Source organism: Centrocercus urophasianus, unplaced genomic scaffold (assembly GCF_019232065.1).
Source record: "Centrocercus urophasianus isolate 14NV4802_14NV808 unplaced genomic scaffold, USGS_Curo_1.0 seq_12, whole genome shotgun sequence".
Taxonomy (NCBI): domain Eukaryota; kingdom Metazoa; phylum Chordata; class Aves; order Galliformes; family Phasianidae; genus Centrocercus; species Centrocercus urophasianus.
The window spans coordinates 30,292,917-30,316,235 of record NW_024884364.1 but is presented as its reverse complement, the minus strand read 5'-3'; the positions used below and the strand labels follow the sequence as shown (position 1 = coordinate 30,316,235).

General features: G+C 40.7%; 1 protein-coding gene across 3 annotated transcripts; it reads right to left on the bottom strand.

The window, feature by feature from the left end:
- Positions 1–1,422: 1,422 nt before the first annotated feature.
- Positions 1,423–22,799, bottom strand: CHAF1B (chromatin assembly factor 1 subunit B). 3 transcript variants are annotated; one of them, XM_042810538.1, is made up of 14 exons: positions 22,734–22,799; positions 22,171–22,301; positions 19,491–19,623; positions 18,436–18,553; positions 16,923–17,026; positions 14,879–14,975; positions 13,090–13,174; positions 11,978–12,071; positions 11,277–11,346; positions 11,096–11,187; positions 9,504–9,666; positions 8,004–8,408; positions 6,469–6,560; positions 1,423–6,041 (listed from the first exon to the last, which is right to left on the bottom strand). In XM_042810538.1, exons 2-14 carry the CDS (start codon positions 22,294–22,296, stop codon positions 5,920–5,922), a joined length of 1,701 nt encoding a protein of 566 aa, XP_042666472.1. In that variant the 5' UTR covers positions 22,297–22,301; positions 22,734–22,799; the 3' UTR covers positions 1,423–5,919. The 3 variants fall into 3 exon arrangements, with proteins under 3 accessions (XP_042666472.1, XP_042666473.1, XP_042666474.1); XM_042810539.1 differs by having other exon boundaries at positions 22,171–22,298; positions 22,734–22,781; XM_042810540.1 differs by lacking the exon at positions 22,734–22,799 and adding an exon at positions 22,396–22,419 and having other exon boundaries at positions 22,171–22,298.
- Between the last annotated feature and the right edge of the window lie 520 nt (positions 22,800–23,319).

Below are 23,319 nucleotides of genomic sequence, written 5' to 3'. Positions count from 1 at the left end.
TCACATTTGTCTGATCGAGATTTCCCACTTGGACTCAAGAGAGCACAGTGAGCACCTAAGAGATTTGGGCCTTTCTGCCTACTGCTGTAAGAGCTGTCCTCTTTGCAAGTAAATATAGAGGGATGAAAGTTCATGTGACAGCCTCAGCACCCTATGGTTATTTCCTGCTTGTGAGGCAGGAGCTTAAGCTACACAATACAGAGATTCCATTTTGAATCCATAAGGAAATACTAACCAAGTTTTGATAAAAAGCGATTAAATAATGGGATGTATTTAATATAGGTAGCCAGATAGAGGAAAAAATAAAACTAGCACTGATAGCACAGAAAGCATTATGTCCAGCTGTCTAAAAATTAGCTATTATTACACACCAAAAAGTCCTTCCAGCAGTAAAACAGTAGCGAAACCACTCAATCTAAAATGTTGCAAAGCCTGTTTGAAAACACTAGTGCAAGTTGCTATATTCCTGTATGAAACAAGGTATCAATAGTTCAGTGGCTCACTGAATTATTTCTTTTTAAGGAAGTAAATCTATACGTTTTTGTTGAGGAGCAAGTATTCCTTGTGATGGCAATGACTAATAACTCAGCAGAGGAAAAGACCCTGACTGGGCAGCACCAGTCTGACACAAGCTGGAAGCAACAGAAAGTACATTTCCAGGCAAAAATAAATAAAAATGACACTAATTAAGGAGTTGTCCTTTTGCTCTTGCAGAGAGAACACAGTTTACGTGAGGGGATTGCTTCCATACTGCCCTCACACCCTCCGTGGCCACTCTCTCGTGGATACACAGCTACTTGTGACTGCCCTCATCTTCTGCATTTCCTTTTAATAGGCTAGAAGATAAATAAAAAGGCAGTGCAACTTTTTAAGACAGATCAGAACAGACAAGCTGGTACTGTAATACGGACACACACAATTAACTTTTGACATAGGGGTGGGGCATGAAAACATGCAGCAATATATGTATCACAATCTGGGAACTCCTGGAAAGACAATCCAAAAGTGGTCCTGAAGTACACACCAACCAGATGGCCCATACGCATTTCAGATCCTTCCTATACCCTCTTCAAATAGCTTCGTGACAGAAATGATGCTTAAGAGATTCCTGGCAAGTTTAGGGCTGCATGTGGTATTTCAGGTCTGTTATCTTGGATCTCCCAACAAAGAAGGGATGTGGTGCTCAGGGACATGATTTAGCAGAGGGCTGTTGGAGTTAGGGTAGGATGGTTAGGTCGGGGTTGGACTGATGATCTTTAAGGTCTTTTCCAACCTGAGTGATTCTATGACTCTAAGGGATATGGTGATACGGACATAATAAACAAAAACCAAACACATCCTTTTAAAAGGAAGCTTGTCAAAATAATAAAATCAATTTATTTGTTGATAATTTATATTTGTTATATAGATTCAATTACAACATGTTACTAAAACCTGTTTTCTTGCTGCCTGGATCACTCTCCGCCATAACCGCAAGAGGAAGAATCCTGTTAGAACAGCGGCATCTAGTGGGCACTCTGCACTTTGTTTTTACATCTCACTTGGAGCTGCAGCTAGGGCTTTTTAGAGCCAAGGGCTGAACTTCGTACAACTAAACAATAACTCATCAACAAAAGAAAAAAGGGCACATAGATCAAAATAGATCAAAAGAACAAAGAACTTTTTTTTTCTTCTGACATTGGTAAATGATTACATAGACGCATTTAAAATAAAATAACATGCAGAATTGAGACATAAAGATGACCTTTTAAAAGGTCAGTTAAGTAAGGTACATGTAACTGAAAAAGGAAAACTTTGTTCCAGCTTGTGCCCGTTGTCTCTTATCCTCTCACTGGCACCACTGAAGAGTCTGGCTCCATCTTCTTAACAACCTCCTTCCAGGTATTTATAGGCACTGATGAGATCCCCACAACCCATCTCTTCTGTAGCTTGAACAGTCCTAGCTCTCTCAACTTTTCCTCATAGGGAGATGCTCCAGACCCCTTCATCATCTTAGTGGCCTTTCATGAGGGTTCCTCCAAGAGCTCCATATTTCTGGAGAGGCCAGAACTGGATGCAGCGCTCCACTGTGGTCTCCACGGTGCCAAACAGGCTGAAAAATGTATGTGGTTAAATTTACTTGGAGAGAGAAGCTCTGAATCCTTCACATGGAAAACAACGGTGGCACTGCTTCTACCGAGAATGGCAACAATTCTCATGCCTTTCCTGTAACATAACATTTAAGAAATCTCTATGTGGTTGCTTGAGTAGCATCCAAAGGAAGATTACGTTTCATCAGAAAAAAAACTCCACTCAACAGTTTTTGCTCCATCAGAAGTGGCTTCATCTTGGAAGTTTCAGGACATATTCTGTCAAGAGTTCATAACCTGCCTTTATAGCCTCTGAAGAAAGACGATCATTCCATTTGACATCAAGACCCAACACAGTTTGAAGGCTCTTATTATGGCCTTCCTCATTCTCAAAATGCATGGGATAGCTTAAGCCCCAGGGGTTAATGGGCAATTCCTCCATAGTGTGAAGGAGTTAATGATTTTACTGAAATTTGCATGCTAACAGTCCTAGTAAACTCTTATGGAGGGAACCCCCAGGAAGCACAAGCTGAAAGGACTGCAAGGCATCACAAACGACTGAGCCACCCTGAGTCCAAAAGCCTTACGTGACTAAATAGGAAGACCAGTGCCTGAGAGATGTCTGCCTTTACAGCAAGAAAAGCAGGAGAGGCAACAACAGAACTATATGGTTCATGATTGCTCCTACAGGGATTTTGTCTGAAGAATATCTGAGGTGATTCCAAGGTTTGAAGGTTCTTTTTATCCACAGAATCTCTGGCGCTCTTGGTAAGCAATCTGTCTGATAGAAGCCTGGGTGTCAAGTCCTTTCATTAAATAGATCAAAGTGTCTGCTAAGATTTCCTATGGTCTCAAGTGACCCTGAAGTCACAACATAAACAGAACGTGCATCTCCTGCAAGGTAGATATTTGCTATGGAAAAGTCCCTGACTGAGCTGGCAGAAGTTGGTGCTCCTGCTGCTGCCCACATGGTGTGGAGACTGGGCTTTGGAAAAAGAGCCGTAACTTTTTGCTAGGAGTCCACAGAGAAACAGGCAAATAAAATTTGCTCTCTTGATGGATGATGACAATCTTGCAAGTCGCAGTAAAAAAAAAGATGATGGTTTCTTTCCTTGTGACAAGCAGCTCCTTGGAATGCCTCTGGAAGCTCATCACCCGACTGAAGCAGAAACAGTCTTACAGTAAAAAGGCAGATGAATCGGTGCCAAGAGATGGGGATGGTCATGAAGCAGGCACAGCAGCAACACCATTCTGAGTTGGAAGAGACCTTTCAAGGCTATCTGGTCCAACATCCCTGCAGTGAACAGGGACACCTACATCTCCATCAGGTTGTTCAGAGCCCCATCCAGCCCTACAGCGATTGTCTCCAGAGACAGGGAGACTCAGTAATCCCTGTGCATCGTGGCCCAACAGGTACAGAAGATGGTGCTACTTTCACCTCAGAGAACACAAATCGGTATCAAAATCCTGTTTATTTGGTCTTTCAGGGGATTTGCTGCGAGGATACTGATACATACAACTACAAAATATTTTTGACTGGGTGCAGGTTCTGGACACCCAGTGAAGAGTTCTGCAGTTCCCAAGTTTAAAACTGATTTGCTGCCTCTTAACAACAAAGTAGAACATAACTAACAGAGAATGAATAGAAAAGGGAAGTATGAAATTATAGTAGCAGAAGAAAAACTAAACCTAATGAAAGAAGTCCTTGTTAGGAAAGAAAAAATACCAGGTAACATTATGACAGAGATGATGATGTGGAAATAATCTCCAAATGGAAGCAGTGAAAGTGTCAATAAATCTACCAATCCAATTGCATTGCAAAGCAGTGAGAAAATAGGCTAGTAACTATATAAACAAATGTGGGTGTTACCAGAACGTGTGTGGCATGAAACGAAGACTAATACTCTGGTAAGTAATTACATTCAAAGAGCACAAAGGCCTGTTATGTCATTAACACTTAAATAACATATTCAATCTTACAGCTTTCAACAGAAAGAAGCTCATGACAAAATGCAATTTGTAAGAAAACAAAAAAAAAAAAAGAAAAAGCAAAGCAACCAATAGGATAGCTTTGCAATCAGCATTTAGAAATGTAAGTTTGAACTCAAAGGATCCTTTGCAGTGCACAAAATGAATCTCTGAAGTATTAAGTGGGTCGCTGTCCCACAGAAACATGAAATACTGCTGTTCTTATAACTCAAGCAAAAAAAAAAAACCCCAAACCACGCAGTGTTGTGTTAGCAACAGATATAAAACAAACAAACAAACAAAAAAAACAACTACCACAAATGCATTACTGTATTAGTTACAAATATTTGCTTTTTAGCTAACAATTCAGATCTCTACAAATTTTATTTCTACAGACTTCAGGGAAAAAAACTGTTTCAGATGTAGCTAGGTCTAGTAAAGTTCTACCCTCATCTCAGTGGTTTAAAGAAAAATACAGTTAGTTCCTATTAACTCCTGTTGAAGTTTGATTGTAGTTAACATATTCCTATTTGCCTGAAACTTTTTGGGGGATAGGTATCTGTAAGCATTTCTTTGTGGAATTTTTATGAAACACTTTTGAAACATTTCTATTTCTGCATGTCTGATGCATTTATACGCTTCGAGAATGACAGAAAACAAACATTAATTAGACACCTGAAAAACAATCAAATCCAGGGAAATCGAAGAGATTTAATACCCATTCTCGCTTTCCCCTCCCATGCATCTCAGAACTTCATGACAGAAAAGTATGGACTAAATCACAAGAGAATTTTTTGTCTACATGTTATCATTAACTAGATATAACTATTTACTAGAATAACTATTTACATTTTAAGTATTATCTTCTCACAAATAAATACCTGATATTAAACAAAACTAATGAAATGGATAGGCTTGGAATGCTGTGGCTGAGCACTCTACTTCTGGAGTCTTCACACACCAGATAAAATTCAGTGCAGTGGTTTCCAACTGTAGGTCATAGTTTAATTATAGGAAATATTAAATAAATCAGATTTTAAAAGTGTAACATACATTGGATTCATGTTTTATTTTGTTGGCCAAAACAATTTGAGTTATAAAAAAAGAACTGGGGAAAGCTTTTTGTGCACTTTTAGTGTACAAATTCAAATCTTGGTGCCTCAGGAAAATGTCATGTCTTCATTTTTGTAAATAGAGACACTTCCTCGTTCAGTGAAGAAGCTTCTTCCACTGCTCAATGCTTATAACAGGTCTTCAGAAAACGTTTTCCTTCTGCTTTCTGTTTTTTTGCTGTTCTAGCTTCTGATTTCTATTTCAGTATCAGCCACACTGCATGCTGCCACATTCAGAGCGTAAGAAGGTTTGCTTCCATTCCACAGGTACAGGAGAGCACCGATTATTCAGCACACTGTTACAATGTATAAGCCAACTGCCCCAGTGAAACAGCTTCAGGTATTTTGTTTCTTCCATTTTCCTTAAGCAACATCAAATCAGAATGAACCCAATTCCTGAGAAATTCTATTTACTTGCCAGACAGGTTGCTGGAGGACACGATCCATTATAAACACCAACTCAGGAAATTCAGATGGAAACACTTAGGTTAGGGTATGGCTTTTTGATAGCCAAATTTGCATGATTTCCTTGAACTGCAGCATCAAAGAACGCAGTCTTCAAGAAATAGATCCACACTTTGAAGACACTTCAGAGTTATTTCCTCTTCCGTAAAGCTACGTTCCTGAAAACTGCCTACTGCTGCCAGACTACTCACAGCACTATGTCAAATACTCATACAGTACTTCAATCAGGAATTGAGGATTTATCATTTGCAGAAAGATACGGCCGCACTGTGTTCAGATTGAAGAGTCTTCTAAGAAACCAGCTGTTATTTGTTTGGTTTGCAGCCGATCTGATCTTCAGCAGACACAGAAAGAGGCATTTCCTCAGTTCTAGGACGTTTAGATGCTGGGGAATTTTGAAGACTGTCATCAGATGGTAATGGCCTCTCTGAAACAAGCAAATTAAAGTCATTGGTCTGTTGATTCATGAACAATTAAATACTTGAGAAACTGGTTTGAGAGTCCAGCACATGAAACAAGCTTCAGGTGTCTTTAAAACCTACCTGTGTGATCTGCAGAACAAGTAAGTTTATTCTGCAGCATTTCAAATGTCAGTTAATGGCACCATTATTATTGAACTGCAGTAACATACTGTCACATGAGCAACTGAGACAACTGCAGTGAGAACAACACACTTCATGTAGTCAAAAGCACCTTTCAAACACACCTACATAATGAAGAAGCTTTACAATCTGCAACTACTTTTACATCTGTGCTTGATTTGAGATCTTTATGGCTTGTAATAGAAGTTTATAACGGAAAAAAAGACTGGCAAAAAATTTTGCTGTATATTAAGATGCAGCACAAAAACTTACCATGTTCCTGTTCTGAGGAAGGAGGCACAGGAACCGTGTCTGTATATACTGAGGCTGGTGTTTCTGGCTTCAGTGATACCAAGTTTATTCTCCTTTGAAAGAGAAGAAACAGTTCAATTACATTATTTGAAGATTTATTTGACACACAGTAATTTAAATTTAGGTCTTGTTTGGAAATAAGTTACTAAACATTATCTTCTTTGATATGCCAAGTAGGACGTTTTCAGAAGTTCTTTGAATACAACTACACATCTTTTTATTTGTCTTTTTCTACAACAAAATACTTTTTCATATGTTGTATTTGAAATAATCCTACAGAGTATGTTATTTTGGTCAAATATTTTAAAGCAAAGACTGGCTGAAAAGGCAAAGAATTTAACCTGTTTCTTGACACCTGCTAAGGCTTCCAATTCCACTGCAACAGGTTACTATTCCTGGTCTAGCCCCATCCACAACATTAACACTTTTGACTGATAGAACTCTAGAGGATTCTTTTGATCATTGAAGTGTGCTTTTAAAAATAAACAAACCAAGCCAGAACAACAACAACAAAATAAAATATTTCTTTACATCACATCTTGTGGATGACACTTACAAAATAAGAAAAGTGGCAGAGGATTAACTGATCTACTAAAAAACAGATCTTACAGGCAGCACCATGCACGCTACTACACGAAGACACTGTATAATTAGCTGGTATGATAAAATACAGCTTATCTCTCAAGATTAACTAGCTCCATCAGTCACCCTGCCCTCCAGACAACAGTCACTTTCGACTCTCTAGTTAGCCCTTCATTTGTTAGTCCTCGTACATGTGATCATTGATGTACAGAAAGCCATCATCCTGCAGTCACCTTCTCTAAGACTGCTCTTTGCAGCTGACGATGAAACCCAGAACCTGCTTTCTCAATGACCACCTTTTCTCTAGCTACCTAGTAATCGATTTATTCCTTCGAGAAATACCAATAGGCTCCTAAATCATAAAATTAGCCTTTCTTTGCTGACAATGTCTTGACTTCTAATTGTGTGTGTATCGGCTCAGGATCTTACACTGCAGGCTCTGTGACTATATTGTAGAATGTGTGACAATCAATACTTGAATCACAGGCAATTTCTGAAAACATCTAAATCTTCACCCTATGGAATATCTTCATGCAGTGCTTTAAGACCCATTCATCTGGTTCTTTACTTCTCGAAATACTTCTTGTCAGAAGGGTTTCATAATATTCCCTGTCAGCTGAAGGCACCATCTTTCTAGAAAGTGGGACATAAAAACAGACAACTGTGTCTGCCATTTCAACAAGGCTTAAGAGCCAGGTTAACTTTGCTACTGCCTCACGTTTTAGACAGAAATATGAGAGTTACATTTAGGATTTTAAAGACATTTTGACCGTATAGTTGCAGTACAACTAGAACAAAAAGTTCCAGGTCAAGACCAGGAATTTATATCTAAACCTCAAACCTTTAAATGTAGTACAAGCACAGCTTGTCTTGGCCTTCATATTTATGACTGCAAATGGCAATATAAATCTCACCTTGGCGTCTTGCTCCACGCTTGTAAAGTGTTGAGAGTAATCCTCCTGGGCTGGTTTCCTTTAGTACTCTGGCTGGCCGGCTGGCTGATTTTCCTCTCCTCTGAAGATGAGACTGGAACACTTTTTGTGCCAACAGGTGTGAAAGGCAAGTCCTTAGCAGCCGCTACAGGCGTTTTAGGTTGGAGAGTGGGAGCGCTCAGAGGAGTTCCCTCTGTCAGCCTTGAGCCTGGGGAAATGACTTTGTGTGGTTGACTCTTCTTCACTTTCTTCTCTGTTGCACCAGAAGTCCTGACATTTATTTGAGGCTTTTCCTTCAGTGGTATTCCCAGTTCATCCTTCTCAAAGGTAACAAACGAACAGTATCCATCCGTAGAAGAAATAGCAAGAAAGGCTCCATCACTGGACCTATTTGGAATTTTTTTTCCATTAAGGGGAAAGGTGAAAACTTTCTTCAATCCCAACTCACCTCCATATATAACATACACTGTACTCATCCATACTTCTTCCCCTCCCCCAGTACACACATACATCTAAGTAAAACTGCAGTCAAGTGAAAAAACATCCAATTCAAAAGAACACAAGATCTTCACATTTTGACTTCACACCTGATTTAATCTCTCTGGCCCTGCCAATGATTAGTGGTAGTGTGCTGCTACCAGAAACTATATACATCTGAGCTGGGACACAATATGGTCCATATATCTTCAGCCACAGTTTCAGAAATATTGCTGAACTCTGCACATCCAGACCAGAAGAGCAATTTAAGCTCTCTAGCTATGACCCTCAGGCTAAGTAGAAGCCATGCTCAGAATCACTGTGGTGTTCACAAGGACAGGGGCTTGGTGCCCTTTTTAATCAGTGATGTTGTGCTGCTACTTTCTTCCATTCCCCTTCTCGTGTTACACAATGATTTTCAGTTTCTGAGCATCAATTATAACTTCTGAAAAAAGAAGTGTCCACATGCTCTTCAGTTCAGAAATATGGGTCAGAAAAGCCTAACAAGCCCAATCCAGCAGAGGGATTATTCTGACTGCAGAGGCTTGACTTCAGTTTTCAGCTCCGGTTCTGACTTCCTACATCAAGCCAGATTAGCTACTATGCATAAAGAGCCACCATGAAGAATTATACAGATAAAGCATTATTTGGCCACGATGCAGACACCTAAACTCAAAGATGACCGTGGTAATCTCAAATAACATCACTGTTACCACGTACACACCCTGGACAATGGGCTCTTTATTGTGCATATATCTGTACAAATGTCACCTGCTTGTCCTTTGGCTGCTGGCACCTTGGTTCCCAGCTGATCAAAGAACCGTAATTCTCCACTTTACAGAGCAAACAAGATGACTTGCTGTCCAGATATTGCAATGACAGTGACCAAAGACATGAATGAAACTCAAAAATAAAGCAGGACACCAGATGCAGCGCAAAGCTTCAACACAAAAACAGGACGTTCTCCCCAACACAACAAATCTTAAGAATCTAACAATGACCTACCATGAAATGTCACTGAGGGTGTGATAATGTATGTTAGAAACATAACCAAAAGGGAAAGACTGCTCAGTGTCATAAAAAAGCACAGAATCTTCTGAAGCAACAGCAAACACCAATCGATAGGGTAGATTCAATAGAGCGGGCGATGATTTCTGACTGATTTCATCTACAATGCAAACAAATGAAAACACTGAGAATTCTCTCTTGTATTCAGTGCAGGGTAGTAACTGCACTAGTTAGTCGTGAACCAAACAGAGATTTAATTGCTCATCAAATAATGACTGAGAAAATAGCAAGGCTATAAAATGTAAAGTTTAATGGCAAGCATTAACATTTCCATTGTCCATAGGTTCTACCGTCTCAGAGAGAAGACAGAAGTTCAGTTCATTCAGGTTGCTCATATTTTGTTTTGTAAAGTCTGTTTTTTCCCAGTTTATGTTTTGCAACATAATTACGCACCAAAGTTTAAAGAAACAACTCCTAGGATATACATTAAATCAAAGTCACCCCAAATTTATGCCTGCACATTACATTCTGTATGTCTCGTATGAAATATATCTTGGTTTCCAGCTTCTAGCTAGCCTTTTGCTTCCAGCATGGTTTCATTGTAAGGACAGATTATTCCGCTTTCCACTGGACTGCTAGCTAGCTACTTTCCAAAATTCCTAGTCTCCTGTTCACCTCTGTGATTATGGAAGCAATGCAGTGTAAGAGGCAGGCCATTAACATGTACTTGCACTTACAGATTTCTGGACTACTGCATTTTCACTTCTCTACGAGCGTGCTGCAGAAACTCACCACTGCATTTAGAGCTACAGAGCATGACAGCTGACACTCACCTCCTTGCCACAGAATAGCACTGGATCTAAATATTATGATGGAAATACAGAACACAACAGATTATCTCTAAGCCCTCTAAAGAATACTGCACATTCATCCTCTAAAGAAAGAGGTTTTATTTCACTCCTGCTTGAAATGAGCAAAACTCTGCCTTTTCAGCAGAACACAACTAGTCTGGTTAAAATATAAACACTCCTGCCCCACAGGGCTCATAAGAAGGCTAAAATTCAATCTCCAGGTAAGTTCTCACGCAACTTCATACCACTCTTCCCCTCCTCAGAATTCCCATTCTGATCAGAGATCAGCATTCCTTCTGGTTTGGCTTCCTTGAATAAACATCAAAGGGTGTTGCAAACTACACTAACTCTGTGGTGCTTCTGTGATGTGCGTAGTTGAGACTAAAAGAAAATATTTCATTGCATTGCCCCTTTAGTGCGAAGCCAAGTTATTTACATTTTTCCTCCCCCCCCCAAGCAGAATGGTTAAAAGTTAAAGGAAAGTACTAAGAATTATTTTTGTAGCCTACGGTGCCAAGTAAGGCATTCATCTACTATTTCAAAAGCTACTCACAAGGTACTTGAGGTAAATTCAGGGTCTTAGAATCAGGAAACAGCTTCTAAGATGTGGTACAACACTATCTTAATGGAATGTTAAAAGGCTGGGGCATAAAATTGTATGGCCTGAAAATAAACAGTCAAATAGGCCTTCTCACATATTTGCTGTAAAAATCATACTCCCTGAAGGATTTGCAGTACCTTTATTAAGTGCTCGTCTCAACTCAAAGTAGACTGGGCAGCAGCGAACAGCAAGAGTTGCCTTTCCTGGACAGGGCAGATGACCCATGGGCCTTTAAGAATAAGTATTTCAGAAAACAGCATTTCATTAGTATTATTTTGTTTTTTAATAAAATAATATTGACACCTTATTGAACTCTACCTTTTAAGATTATTTCTGGAGAAAACATAAGTGGTGTTTGTCACATTTTCTCCCGATTCAACACAGCCAGCTGCAAAAATAAAGGCAAAAGCATTACTCATCAAATCAAAAGGTATTGACTGTACACTTTATGTCTATAAACATTTTACTTCTCAAGAATTAAACTTGTCATTTAGTTGGGCAAGAGCTGTGCAACTTGAATACAACTTAAAAAGGCATCCTAAATATTTATTTAACGCTGTTTGTGTTCCCCTTACATAATTCCCACTCAAAGCTTCTTTTTTATGTTGCCAGACATCTATAAATGCTGTGCTTAACTGCAGGGCAAACTGATTCTCTCCTTGCAATGTTATTTTTACTATAACTGCATAATGTTTTTAAGAAAGAATACAAACAAAGCGAGACCTGACAGTCAGAAGAAAATAATAACCCCTCATTTCTATTTTAACAGAAAACGTTGCAATTTCCACGTTTCAGTTAAGAAAAATGCCATAAATATCATTTTTATCACAGAGAAAATTGAAGTTCTGAGCCACTAATGAAAACGTATTGTGGAGCCTCTACTTCCTTCAAGGGGAAGATGATAAATGAGGAATGGCATCATTCAGATAAATAACCCCCCCCACTAGTCTGAAAAGCAATCTTTATGCACGCTTCAAGTATAAACAATGCACTTCATAGCTTATGTTCTTCTCACATACCTGGAGTGAGCAGTAAGGAACCATCAGGAGTAAAACTGAGTCTGCGGAAAAATGATTTCATGCTGTCATCATGAAACATCCGATAGCTCCTAGCCTGTAACATTGAAATCTTGACTGTTACATGTGCCATGAATATGTCAGCAGGAATTCAAGTGAGAAAAAAATCACCTGGTTGTACAACCCATCCTCATGGAACTTTTAAAATAAAAGACAAATATTTTAAAAAAACACAGCTCCTTCAAACTCATTTTCTCTCTTTGCTATTAACTCTTTACAGCTAAGAAAAATAGGCCCTAATGCCTCTTCAACTAATCAAAACACTCTAAGAGTAGTCACATTAGACCAGTAATCAAGGACTCATAACGTGCAGAGCAACATTATGTACCAGTCAATGTAAAAGCTTGTTCCACAGGCATTTAATTTTAACTCTTTAAGTAGAGGTTTAAGTAGAACTTTCATAATGGCAAAGAGCCCTCTCTCAAACCTCTCCTTCTGTCACTATAGCAATTGTTACAAATGTTTAAAAAATATAAATAAAAGAAATTGAAAAACCAGCTTGGAATTGTTATTTTAGTATCACTTTGAACTAACTTGGGGAAAGAAAAAAAAAACTTTTTGGGTTCTCTTCAACAAATCAGTAAAAATGTAGGAAATTCTAATCCCATTTCTCCTAAGAATTGGTTGCAAATTTCAGACTGCTGCACTGCAAGTATTAATGCCATGTTGTATCCATCAATAAACACACAGCCACTATCTGACAGACAAGTTTTCAGTCTGTTAAAATTCACATGCATACAATTTTTTTTCCATCATTCCTTCTAACATTTACCAAATGTTAGTGTTATTACTGTGCACAAAATGCACAGTGTTATGACTTTACTCAGCTGAACTTGCTGAAAGATCAACAGCAGCAGGCAATGTTTTGTTAATTGCTTCTAAAATGGCACAGGAAAAAATATATAAACCACAAAGGTGAGACAGAGACAGAAACAGGTGATGTGTGGATTATTTGAATGGAAAATACTTGCTCCTCTGCTTGCAGGAAACAGAGTAACTGATATAGAATAGCACCAGCATGTTCTCCAGTACCATTAATAACAGAAACAACATACCTCTCCTTCAGCTCCTGACTCAGATGGCATCTTGGTAACATTGAATGCCACACGCTTGGTTTGTGTGTTGTATACCCGCAGAACCCTACATAGTACAGCATACAATTAGCTTTCGCAGTGTCCTTTCACCCCAGGTTTCACACAGTGTTACAACACTTCACTTTTTGGTCAGGACTGCCAAATATAAGAAATCTAAGTGACAAACACAAAAGTTTTAACTCCATTCATGAGAGACCACTAGAAAAGATATATTTGTTATGGCTACGCAACCAATTAGTCGCTGACAACTATTTGACTCAATCATGTTTCCAAAGTACCAGCACACGTGTTCATAAAGCAATTTAATGGATAGCAAACAGCCATGCCATTCCTACCTGTGCTGCAGTGGCCACTATGCTCCTGTGATGTGGGAACTCATCTCACCATTAGCTACATTTTGGGGCCTTCATTGAGTTTTCTTAGGAATAAATGAAAACTGGAGTGTAACACCACAGAGAATGTTGGAGCTCTGCTGATTTCATCTCCCTAAAACAGCAGGTAGCCAAAGCAAATCTAAGGGCTGGTCTAAAAGTCCTGTCTTTTCTGCCAGCTCTTACATCCACTGAAACCTCTGCTTGGTTACACTGGTTTGTTAGGCTAGTAGAGAACTAACCTAACAAAAGATCAATTTGATTTGCTGAAACAGCTCCATAGAGTTCTGACAGAGTAAGGAGGAGAAAATAGGTGATGTTGTGGCATCCAGCAGTCAGTTTGAGGCAGCTGTGGAACTACAAGCTTTGGGTACCACACAGCTAAGCTGGCCTGGCAAAAGTGGAGGAAATCTCCCTACTCCAGGCTGCTGAACATCCAGTCCAAGCACCAGCTCTGGCTCCTGTTGGACTCTTGCTGAGCTAGATATCTGCCAACCTTGCAGAAGTGTCTGAAACCTGAGGAGGTAGGAGACTTCCTCTATTCAGATTAGTTCATGCTCTAGCTTGTGACCTGACTCCAAGAAAAACTTGTGCATCACTCTATTACTCACATTTTGCTGCTGTTCGTTTTAGTAAAAGCAGACAAATTTCTCATAAGTGGTTATCAGAAGACAGAGGCTCATAATGAACCAGTAGTCATTAACTCATCATTTCTCAGAGCCTATTGCAAATCTTAAATAAAAACTACTTCTGCACTATCACAGCAATTTTCTCTGCAACAGGTGCCAGATGACACGCATTTATTAGCCAGCTGCAATCCCTTCAGAGCAGCACACATGCCCTCAACAGTTTAAGCTGAACTGCAAAGTTCTGACAAGCCCCAGCTTTTATGAAGTGTGCATTTGCTTTCCCAATGACTTCACTTACAAAACTCCTGGAGATGGGGAGGGAGCAAGAGGGCAAAAGAAAGGTATCAGTGGAAAAACATTTTAACTGATTACTTAACCTGTTCATATCTTCCTGTAAACTGTATTGATAAGGATGGACTTACTAGATCACTGACAATCAGAGAATGCAGCAGTCTCTTTAAGATGCATCTGGTATCTCTAATGACTAATGGCATGAAAACTTATTGCCTAAAGACAATTTTCTTTGAAGGGTTACATAAGCTTATTTGCCACTTAGAAAAGACACTCATACCTCAGGAATCACTTACCACAGCCATAAAGCTAACTAACTCAGCACGTTGCTTCATCTCAGCTTTCTTACAGAACAATCTGAGCCCACGTAAAAGTCACATTTATAACATATCTGAGCATGAGTTAAAAGTATGTTTAAGAAAAAAACATCAAGGCAAAACACTTAGAGCAACAGCTCACCTATCACAACTCAGAGTTGCAATGTACTGGCCTAGAGGATCCCAGGTTATTCCTTGGACATAACTCTTGTGTTCATTTAATATTGAAACCTTCTGTCCTGAAATTACAAACAGTTCCCAAATTCTGAATTCAAATGTGCTTTAAAAACATTTCTTCATTTCAGAAATAAAGCAAAGTAGAATGTTTTAAAATGTAAACAAATAATCTTTTGAACATGCATATCTATCCTGGTGGTACCTGACAAGAATGCTGGAAACAGGTAGATTCTAGAAATGAAACAGCTAGTTGCAGCCAATCGGCAATGCCAATTCAAGAGCTGTTCCCTGTGAACTAACTCAGATAAGCAGCTTGGTTCAGGCATCAAATGAGCACATTCCAAAACTAAAAAGCATACCAAAATTTTCCTGATGTAGACAAAAAACTTCTAACGGAATTCTAAAATACTTTTCAATAGTTAACTGATTTTGGGTGTATGAGAAGTCAGAAATTCCAGCATTAAAACGTAACATTCAGGTGGGGCTAGAGATAGCTAGGTTCCAGGCCTGTAGAAACTCACTTCCTCCACCAAGCAGGCACTGAAAAAAGGCACTGCACACTCACTGACTGATCATTTACTCACACAGCTTTCAGAAACGCTTCCACAGCAGTGCTAACTCATTCTTTCACAACTCAATCTATCATGAAAGCACGAACTCTCCAACCCTTCTACAGTGGAGTGGCAGAAATCCAAAGTGCTAGGATGAGGTAAAGTTACTTGCAATTCTCATAAAATATTTCATTTTAACTGTCGGATACGGATTTCTAATAGCACGGTCTTGTTTTGTTTCAAAGACACAGCTCTTTGAAAAGATAACACAGGGTTGAAGCCAGGCTGCAAATTCCAGAAGTCCTTCTGGTCTGAAAGTCCCTGTTTTCGGTGCCCAACAACAGATGCCTAAGAGCATAAGAAGAAAGTGAGCACCTAACTGTACTTCTCCAGGATGTTCTGTGAGTTTCCAAGTTTGTACTTACACAATAAGCCAGTGACGTTGTCTTTGTACTAAACAGCCCTGTGGATTTTTTAATTGATTTTCATTCAGTCAGGTTTTTTTTATTTGTTTTTTGTTTTTTCCTTAACTATGCAATCTTTTAGCAGGGGTCAAGCTCTCCTAGAAACTCTTTACTTTTGTGTACCTACAACCTCAACCACAAGTCCTACATTTTCCAGTACTGGCTTCTTACTTCTGACTTACTAGTTCTGACACTGCCTAGAAGACACAAATTCCCTCCAAAGCAGTAATTTCATGCTAAAAGAAAGCAGTAAGAATGGAAGGACATTCAGCATTTTTATCAAAAATTAAGGTGGCATCTGGTAACAATACCCATGCACGAACTTACCCTCTGAGCACACACACATCTAAGTGAACATCCATTTATGTTATACTTAAGGAAAGTCAACTATTTCCAGATGAAATCAGAAGTGAAAGCAATGATCACATTGCTAATCAGAAAATATTAAACTCCTGTCAAGGAACCTAACCTAGCTGGTTATTGGCAGCTATATACACACAGCTGGGAACTGCAGTGTCCAAAATATTCTGCACTGGTCCAACCTCCACAGGGCTTTTCTTGGAGAATATGAGCAATCCCACAGCAGTGGGATGAGCATGAACAAAAGTGTTTTGCTGAACAAAGCATAAAAAAAATGTCACACCTGGAAAAAAAGAAGCCTTCTGCATTCTTCTGTGTTTAGCTGAGGTAGTTACTTGATACCAGTCAAGTTTTGTTTGCTTGCTGGGAAGCGTGGGGTGAGTACAAGCTTGAGGGAGGTGGGAAGAAAGGATAACATTCGCTTTCCAAGTAATCTGAAGTGATTACTTGTGTGCAAACTTTGCTGACCTGAAGGTATCTTTATATGCTGGAGTATATGCCTCACAATTCCAGAAATCTACCAACTAAGTTGACTGTTCTCTCACTGAATAAAGATGTGCTTAATTACTTTGGTAAATACTTGGGGATACTTCCATCAAGGGTGGAGCCACAATGGCTAAAACACAGTACTTACCTTTAATGACATCCCACATGATAGCCGTGTTATCTACAGAGGCAGACGCCATGTAATTCCCATCTGAAGTCCAACAGATATCATACACATCTTCTAAGTGGCCTCTAGAAGCCAGCAAAGGAACTGATTATTAAGGCAAACAGGTACATGTAAATGTAACAGCTGTACATGTTTCGGGGTTAAAAAAAAATAACCAAAGAGAGAAATAAAGAACTGTTGAAGAAAAGGAACAGCACGATTTTCAGCTTCTACAGAACTTCCATACTCAGAGGCATTAGAATGTTTTATAAAGCACATCCTCCTTCTACCCAAAGTAGGTTTCTTTAACATTTCTTTTTTCACATGCAATAAATGTCACTTTTCATGAAGACTTTCCTGCATACTTAGGGGTTTCAGAAAAACAGTAAACAAAGATGCAATAGAAATACAGAAAACTAGGTTTGATTCGATGTAGCTGAACAAACGCTTAAAAATATTGAGAACCACCCAGAAAGGCTTCATCAAAAGCTATGCATATTGCTTGTAGTTTGAATGTTTATTATACAGGGTGGGAGCTTCGGTAATGAATATTTGCAACACTAAATTTAGGGGAGGGGGATTGGCTCTGTTTGCTTTAAGAAGTTAATTTTACTAAGGATCATGCTGGTGTTGTATGCAACCTCAGGAGCACATCTGAAACTGTTCTCACAGAAATCTCAATAGTTGCAAGGAATGTATTGGTTATGGATAGCAATAGTTACTTATGTTTCGTAAACAAGTGTAAGTTCTGAATGATTTTGGCAGTATAGACAGAAAGTAAAACTTTTAACAGATGCTACACAGAAAGCAAAACAAATACACATTTCATAAAAAACTACTGCAGATTGCAGAACCACCCATTTCTTGCAATCTTCTGCTGGGAGTGAGAACAGAACACCACAGGCAGTACTGCAACTGCAAACCAGCAGTGGTTTGATGCCTTAGGCACTGTCAGCAATACTTACGTGGTCTCTGCAGGCAAAGTGTGCCTATCTTATTAATTACAACATGGTTTGAAACAAAAGCTGTCCAGTGTAGAAGATTTTCAACTATTTAAAAGAATTAGTTGGAAAAGACTCTTCCAGCCTCACAGCTTCTATCTGGCAAATCTGCCCAAACTATTTCAGCTACTGATGTTTCTTATTTTAATAATGATCAAAATCTGCACTACAAAGCTAACAAATAAAACTTTACATTTACTTATATACAGGCATTAAAGTTCAAGTGATTGCAAATCTTAGGAACCAATTTCAGAGCACATCAGCTATGTCATGCAAATTCTTTACGTCGCATAAATGCTGTAACAGAAGATGCAGGTTGGCCCTGTATCAAAACAAAGAAATTAAAGACAATAAAAAGATGAACTCACAGTAAGCAAATTTTAGAGAGTGTTGGAAGTCCTAAAATCACTGAACAAAAGACTGTACTAAATGATAAAATTCACTGTGGAATCAAAAACACTGAATAGAAAAATATCTCAAAAATATTAAAATACCTTAAAGTTTTAACAACTGTCCAGTTCTCCTTGTTAAGCTGAGCTTCATCTTCATCCTGAAAAGCCAGTGGTTCCAATTCTTTGCTATCATTCAGCTTCCATAATAAAATAACAGCATCTAGACAAGAAATAATATGAAGCTTCTTTTCCACTTGTTTGCTAACACATTATATTTAGTTCAATGTTACAATCATCTCACATATGATACATGAAGAACAGACCTTAACTTGCACTGGGGAAGAGATGTTCCTACACTGCCTTACCCTTTTATTTTTTTGCATAATGCTTTAATTAAAAAAAGTAGATTCCCAAGAGTAAAATGAGAGTACAGTGCATAATCACAGAATGGCCTGGGTTGGAAGGAACCTCAAGGATCATGAATCTCCAGCCCCCCTGCCATAGGCCGGGCCACCAACCTCCCCATTTAATACCAGACCAGGCTGCCCAGTGTCCCATCCAACCTGGCCTTGAACACCTCCAGGGACGGGGCATCCACAGCCTCTCTGGCAGCCTGTGCAGCACCTCACCACTCTCTCTGTAAAGAACTTCCCCCTGACATCCAACCTAAATCTTCCCTCCCTCAACTTAGAACCATTTCCCCTTGTCCTGCAATTATCAATTTAACTTTCAGTTTGCTTTAGAGCTGGCTATGGTTTTGTATGTCATGCTTCTTGAAAATCTTCTAGTGCAGATGGTAACACCCAGCTCTGTCTCACAGGACATACGCCCACCTATTGCTGTCCTTACTGGGACTGAAGAAACTACATCACCCTGGAGAGACAGGAAGAAACGCAGAGATTCAGCCGCAGCTTCCCTGCGACACTAGGCAACCCATTCAATCTCCCCTCCTTCTCAGACTCACAGCCAGCAGTAAGTTACGTAAAAACTAACTGCATGACAGGCATTTACTGCTTACAGCCAGAGGGCACATAGGAATCCGAAACTGAAATCATGAGAAGGTAAGAACAAGTTCATACGTTCACTTTTTCCCCTTCACTCACCAAATGCACAAACACAGCTTCTTTTCATCAGCACCGCTGAGCACTGTTACTCACCATCTCCACCAGATGCAAGGACTTCACCACTGGGAGAGAAGCGCACGACATTTACTGCTTTGGTATGGCGGGCGAGATTGGACAAGAATTCCACAATAGCTTTTCCATCCGGTCCTTTTTCCACTTTCCAGATCTAGTTACAAAAGCACTGCGGGTAGTTTTTGGAAACAAGGTATAATCTACACGTCTCACAAGAATTCACAGTTTACTCCTTGGACCATCTTTCTGAACTTAACATCTGAAACTTCCGCAGGTAAAGCTGCAGCAGTACCACAAATTTTCCCTCTTTGAGCTACAGCTGCAACTGCACTGAAGCATAGAATCACAGAATCATAGAATCATAGAATCACAAGGTTGGAAAGCAGCTACAAGACCATTTGGTCCAACCATCCTCCCATTACCACTGCTACCAGAAGCTCTAAACCACATCTCATAGCTCCTCATCCAGACGCCTCTTGAACGCTGCCAGGGACGGCGACTCCACCACCTCCCTGGGCAGCCATTCCAGTGCCTGACCACTCTGAGAGAAAAAATTCTTCTTTATGTCCAACCTAAACCTCAATTTGCCTCTGAGGAAAAGTTTTGTTTGGACTACTGGAATTAACTCCTAATTTTTCATGACATGAATCCCACTTAGTACTTCCAAAAGAAAGAGGCAGTCCAGCCAGACACATATCACAGTTACAATTCATGATAATTCGTTACAAAACACATATGAAAGTATAATATTTCACAAAATATCACGTTGAGGATCCTAAGGAACATGCATGGATCCAGTCAAAATGCACCCCACTGTAAAGACAAATTTGCTCTTTGTACTGCAGATCCTCTGCTAAAACAGAACATTTACCTATTCAGAAGGAAACGCAGGAGTAATAAAAAAAGAAAACCTTATTATTTCTGTTTTCCTGCTTATCACACATATAACAAGACTCTCTTGCAACATACCTGATTTATTCACACATATCAGATGACAGAAGAATGACAGAATATAAACAGACCCAAAAGATAATTAAAATGTAAAATTAACAGCAAAAATAGATAAACAGACAGAAAGATACACACACATCACAGAAAACCTGCATGAATTCATTGCCCTCCAGTCCATTCCGAAGGAGCACATGAAGACTCTTGGCTTGGAATCTGTCATCATACCAGAATGAGTTTGAGAGAAGAATTTTGATTAAACAAGCCTTCTGTTTTACTGCACATCACCAGGATGAAGAGACATAGAGGAACTCAAACATGAACTGAACAGCCCAGCACTGATGGGAAACCTAACTATATTGCACTTTTGGATCCAATAAAAAGGGAGGCAAGCATTTCAGAAGTGCTCAAGCAGTACTCAGAAGAACTCTGAGCACTGTATCTACCTTCCGTACTGAGAAGCTGTTAGAAAAGCAACAACACATTTGAGTCAATTATATTTGTCTGCAATGAAAACTCTGCCTTGCCAGGCCACTAACTTTATTTAAGGAGTTGACTAACATGCAACGAAAAAATAATATGGCTCATTCAGTGCTCTTGATTTCCCACAGTTTTCCAATGAGCGCTAAGGCTATTAGAAAAAACAAGTGATACTGAATGACTGGGACAGTCCTCATGTCCAATAAGAATTTATAAGAAAGAAAACAACTGCTTGATTTTGCAGTGGTGAATCTGATAGCCACTTATTTTGTGGCTCAGGCTACAAAATCAATCATTATTTTCAGAAATGACTCTCAAAAAAGAACAACTGATTAACACAGCTTGCTAACACCAACGGAAAACCATTTCTGAGAGCTCATGGAGAAGACTGAAAAGGCGTGTGGAAAGATCCCACAGTGCTGACAGCTTACAAAACAGGCAGACGAAGATCAACTGTGATGAACACAAAGGAACGAAAACCAGTTGTTTCTCATTAACCCATAAGATGATGCCATAAATTTGGGGTTACTACTCAATTGCAGAATCACAGGGCTTGGAAGGGAACTTTGAAGATCACCTAGCCCAACTTCTAAATAAACACAGATCATCTTCTAAAAGATTCAGTTTGACACTCGGCATTAGCCAAGAGCAGTAAGCATAGATATAGCCATTCTGTCTACAAGTGAACAACCTCATGCTTTTGCCCTCAACATCTATTCCACTCATAGAACCATTAAGGTTGAAAAAGACCTCTAAGATCACCTAGTCCAACGGTCAGCATAACAACCACGTCCCTCAGTGCCACATCCACACGGCTGTTGAACATCTCCAGGGATGGTGACTTCACTACTTCTCTGTGCAGCCTGTGCCTCTGCCTCACTGCTCTTGCTGAGGAGAAATTGCTCCTGACATCCAATCTGAACCTCCCCTGATGCAACTTCAGGCCATTAGCTCTCATCCTATCACTTCTACCTGGGAGAAGAGGCCAACCCCATCTCACCACAACCTCCTCTCAGGTGGTTGTCGAGAGCGATGAGGCCTCTCCTGAGCCTCCTCTTCTCCAGACTGAACAACCCCAGCTCCCTCAGTTGCTCCCCGTCAGACTCATGCCCCAAACCCTCCATAACTCCAATGTCCTTTTCTGGACACTGCCCATGGCCTCGATGTCCACATCAGTTCCTAAAATACCTCAGATAACACCTCAGATAAGAGTACGTGTCATGCTTTATGCTACTTATGCCAGAAAGCAGAACAGAAGAGGTGTGAGACATACCCTGACAGCTGTGTCCACACCTGCGGAGGCCAGTCGGTTGATCTTCCCATCAGTTCCGTGCTGGAAGTCCAAGCTGTACACAGGCTCCTTGTTGTGCCACGCTATCTCGCAAGTGATGACCTTCATGTCTGCTAAGGAAAACAGAGCAAAACCCTGGCTAAATTCCTGCTCCCTATAACCACGATCCAAGTTAACGTGGACCTCACAAGCACTACAGGAACTGACAGGACGGTAGTTTCAAGAAGATCACTGTAGGTCGCAGCGATTACAGCGGCAGAGGTTGCTGTCCGACCGCTGCAGCACGCAGCACACTTCGGGCAGGAACTGCAGCTCTTCCCTCCTGGAGGAGGCCGACCCGACCCCGCACCGCCAACAGAGGCCGCTCCCGCCCGCCGGCGGTGGGAACTGGCAGTTTAACCGCATGGAAGAACATAAGCCGCCCGACCCCGCCGCTCCTCACCGCACGCCCACAGAAAGCATCTGGACCCCTGACCCAGCCGCCCCGCGCGCCTCTCCCCTCAGTCCCAACCACTGTAACGGCCGCCCGCGCCCCCAGCCTCTACCTGCGACCCGGCCCGGCCCAGCTCCAGCGCGGGAGCGCGTTTCCCGCCCCGCGCATGCGTGTGGGCTCTGGGCGGGCTCGAGCGGGGCGACAGCGGCCCCTGGTGGCACTGCTGAGGTCACGGGGCGGGGAATGGAAAGCGAGCGGCGTGGGGCGCGGCGTGGGGCACGGCAGTACGGCGCAGCTGGGTAGCGGCGTGGCCGGCTGCAGGGAAGCGCGGGAGGTTTCCACAGCTTCTCAAACCCACAATGAGGTGGCTTTCCCCTCGGCTTGAATCATAGAATCACAGAATGGCCTGGGTTGACAAGGACCACAATGATCATCCAGTTTCAACCCCCTCCTGTGTGCAGGGTCACCAACCAGACCAGGCTGCCCAGAGCCACGTCTAGCGTGGCCTTGAATGCCTCCAGGGATGGGGCATCCACAGCCTCCTCGGGCAACCTGTTCCAGTGCCTCACCACCTCTGTGTGAAAAACTTCCTCCTAACATCTAACCTAAACCTCCCCTGTCTCAGTTTAAAGCCACTCCCCTTGTCTATCACTATCCACCCTCATAAGCCGTTGTTCCCCGTCCTTTATCTGCTCCCT

Bases quoted from the DNA above. Each gene is read 5' to 3' on its own strand.
- CHAF1B (XM_042810538.1), bottom strand. From the start codon at position 22,296: ATGAAGGTCATCACTTGCGAGATAGCGTGGCACAACAAGGAGCCTGTG. The intron at 11,347-11,977 runs GTATGTGAGAAG...TTATTTTTGCAG, and splicing joins TTCCTTACTGCTCACTCCAG to CTGGCTGTGTTGAATCGGGA. The intron at 9,667-11,095 runs GTACTGCAAATC...TTTGCATTGTAG, and splicing joins GAGACGAGCACTTAATAAAG to ATGAAATCAGTCAGAAATCA.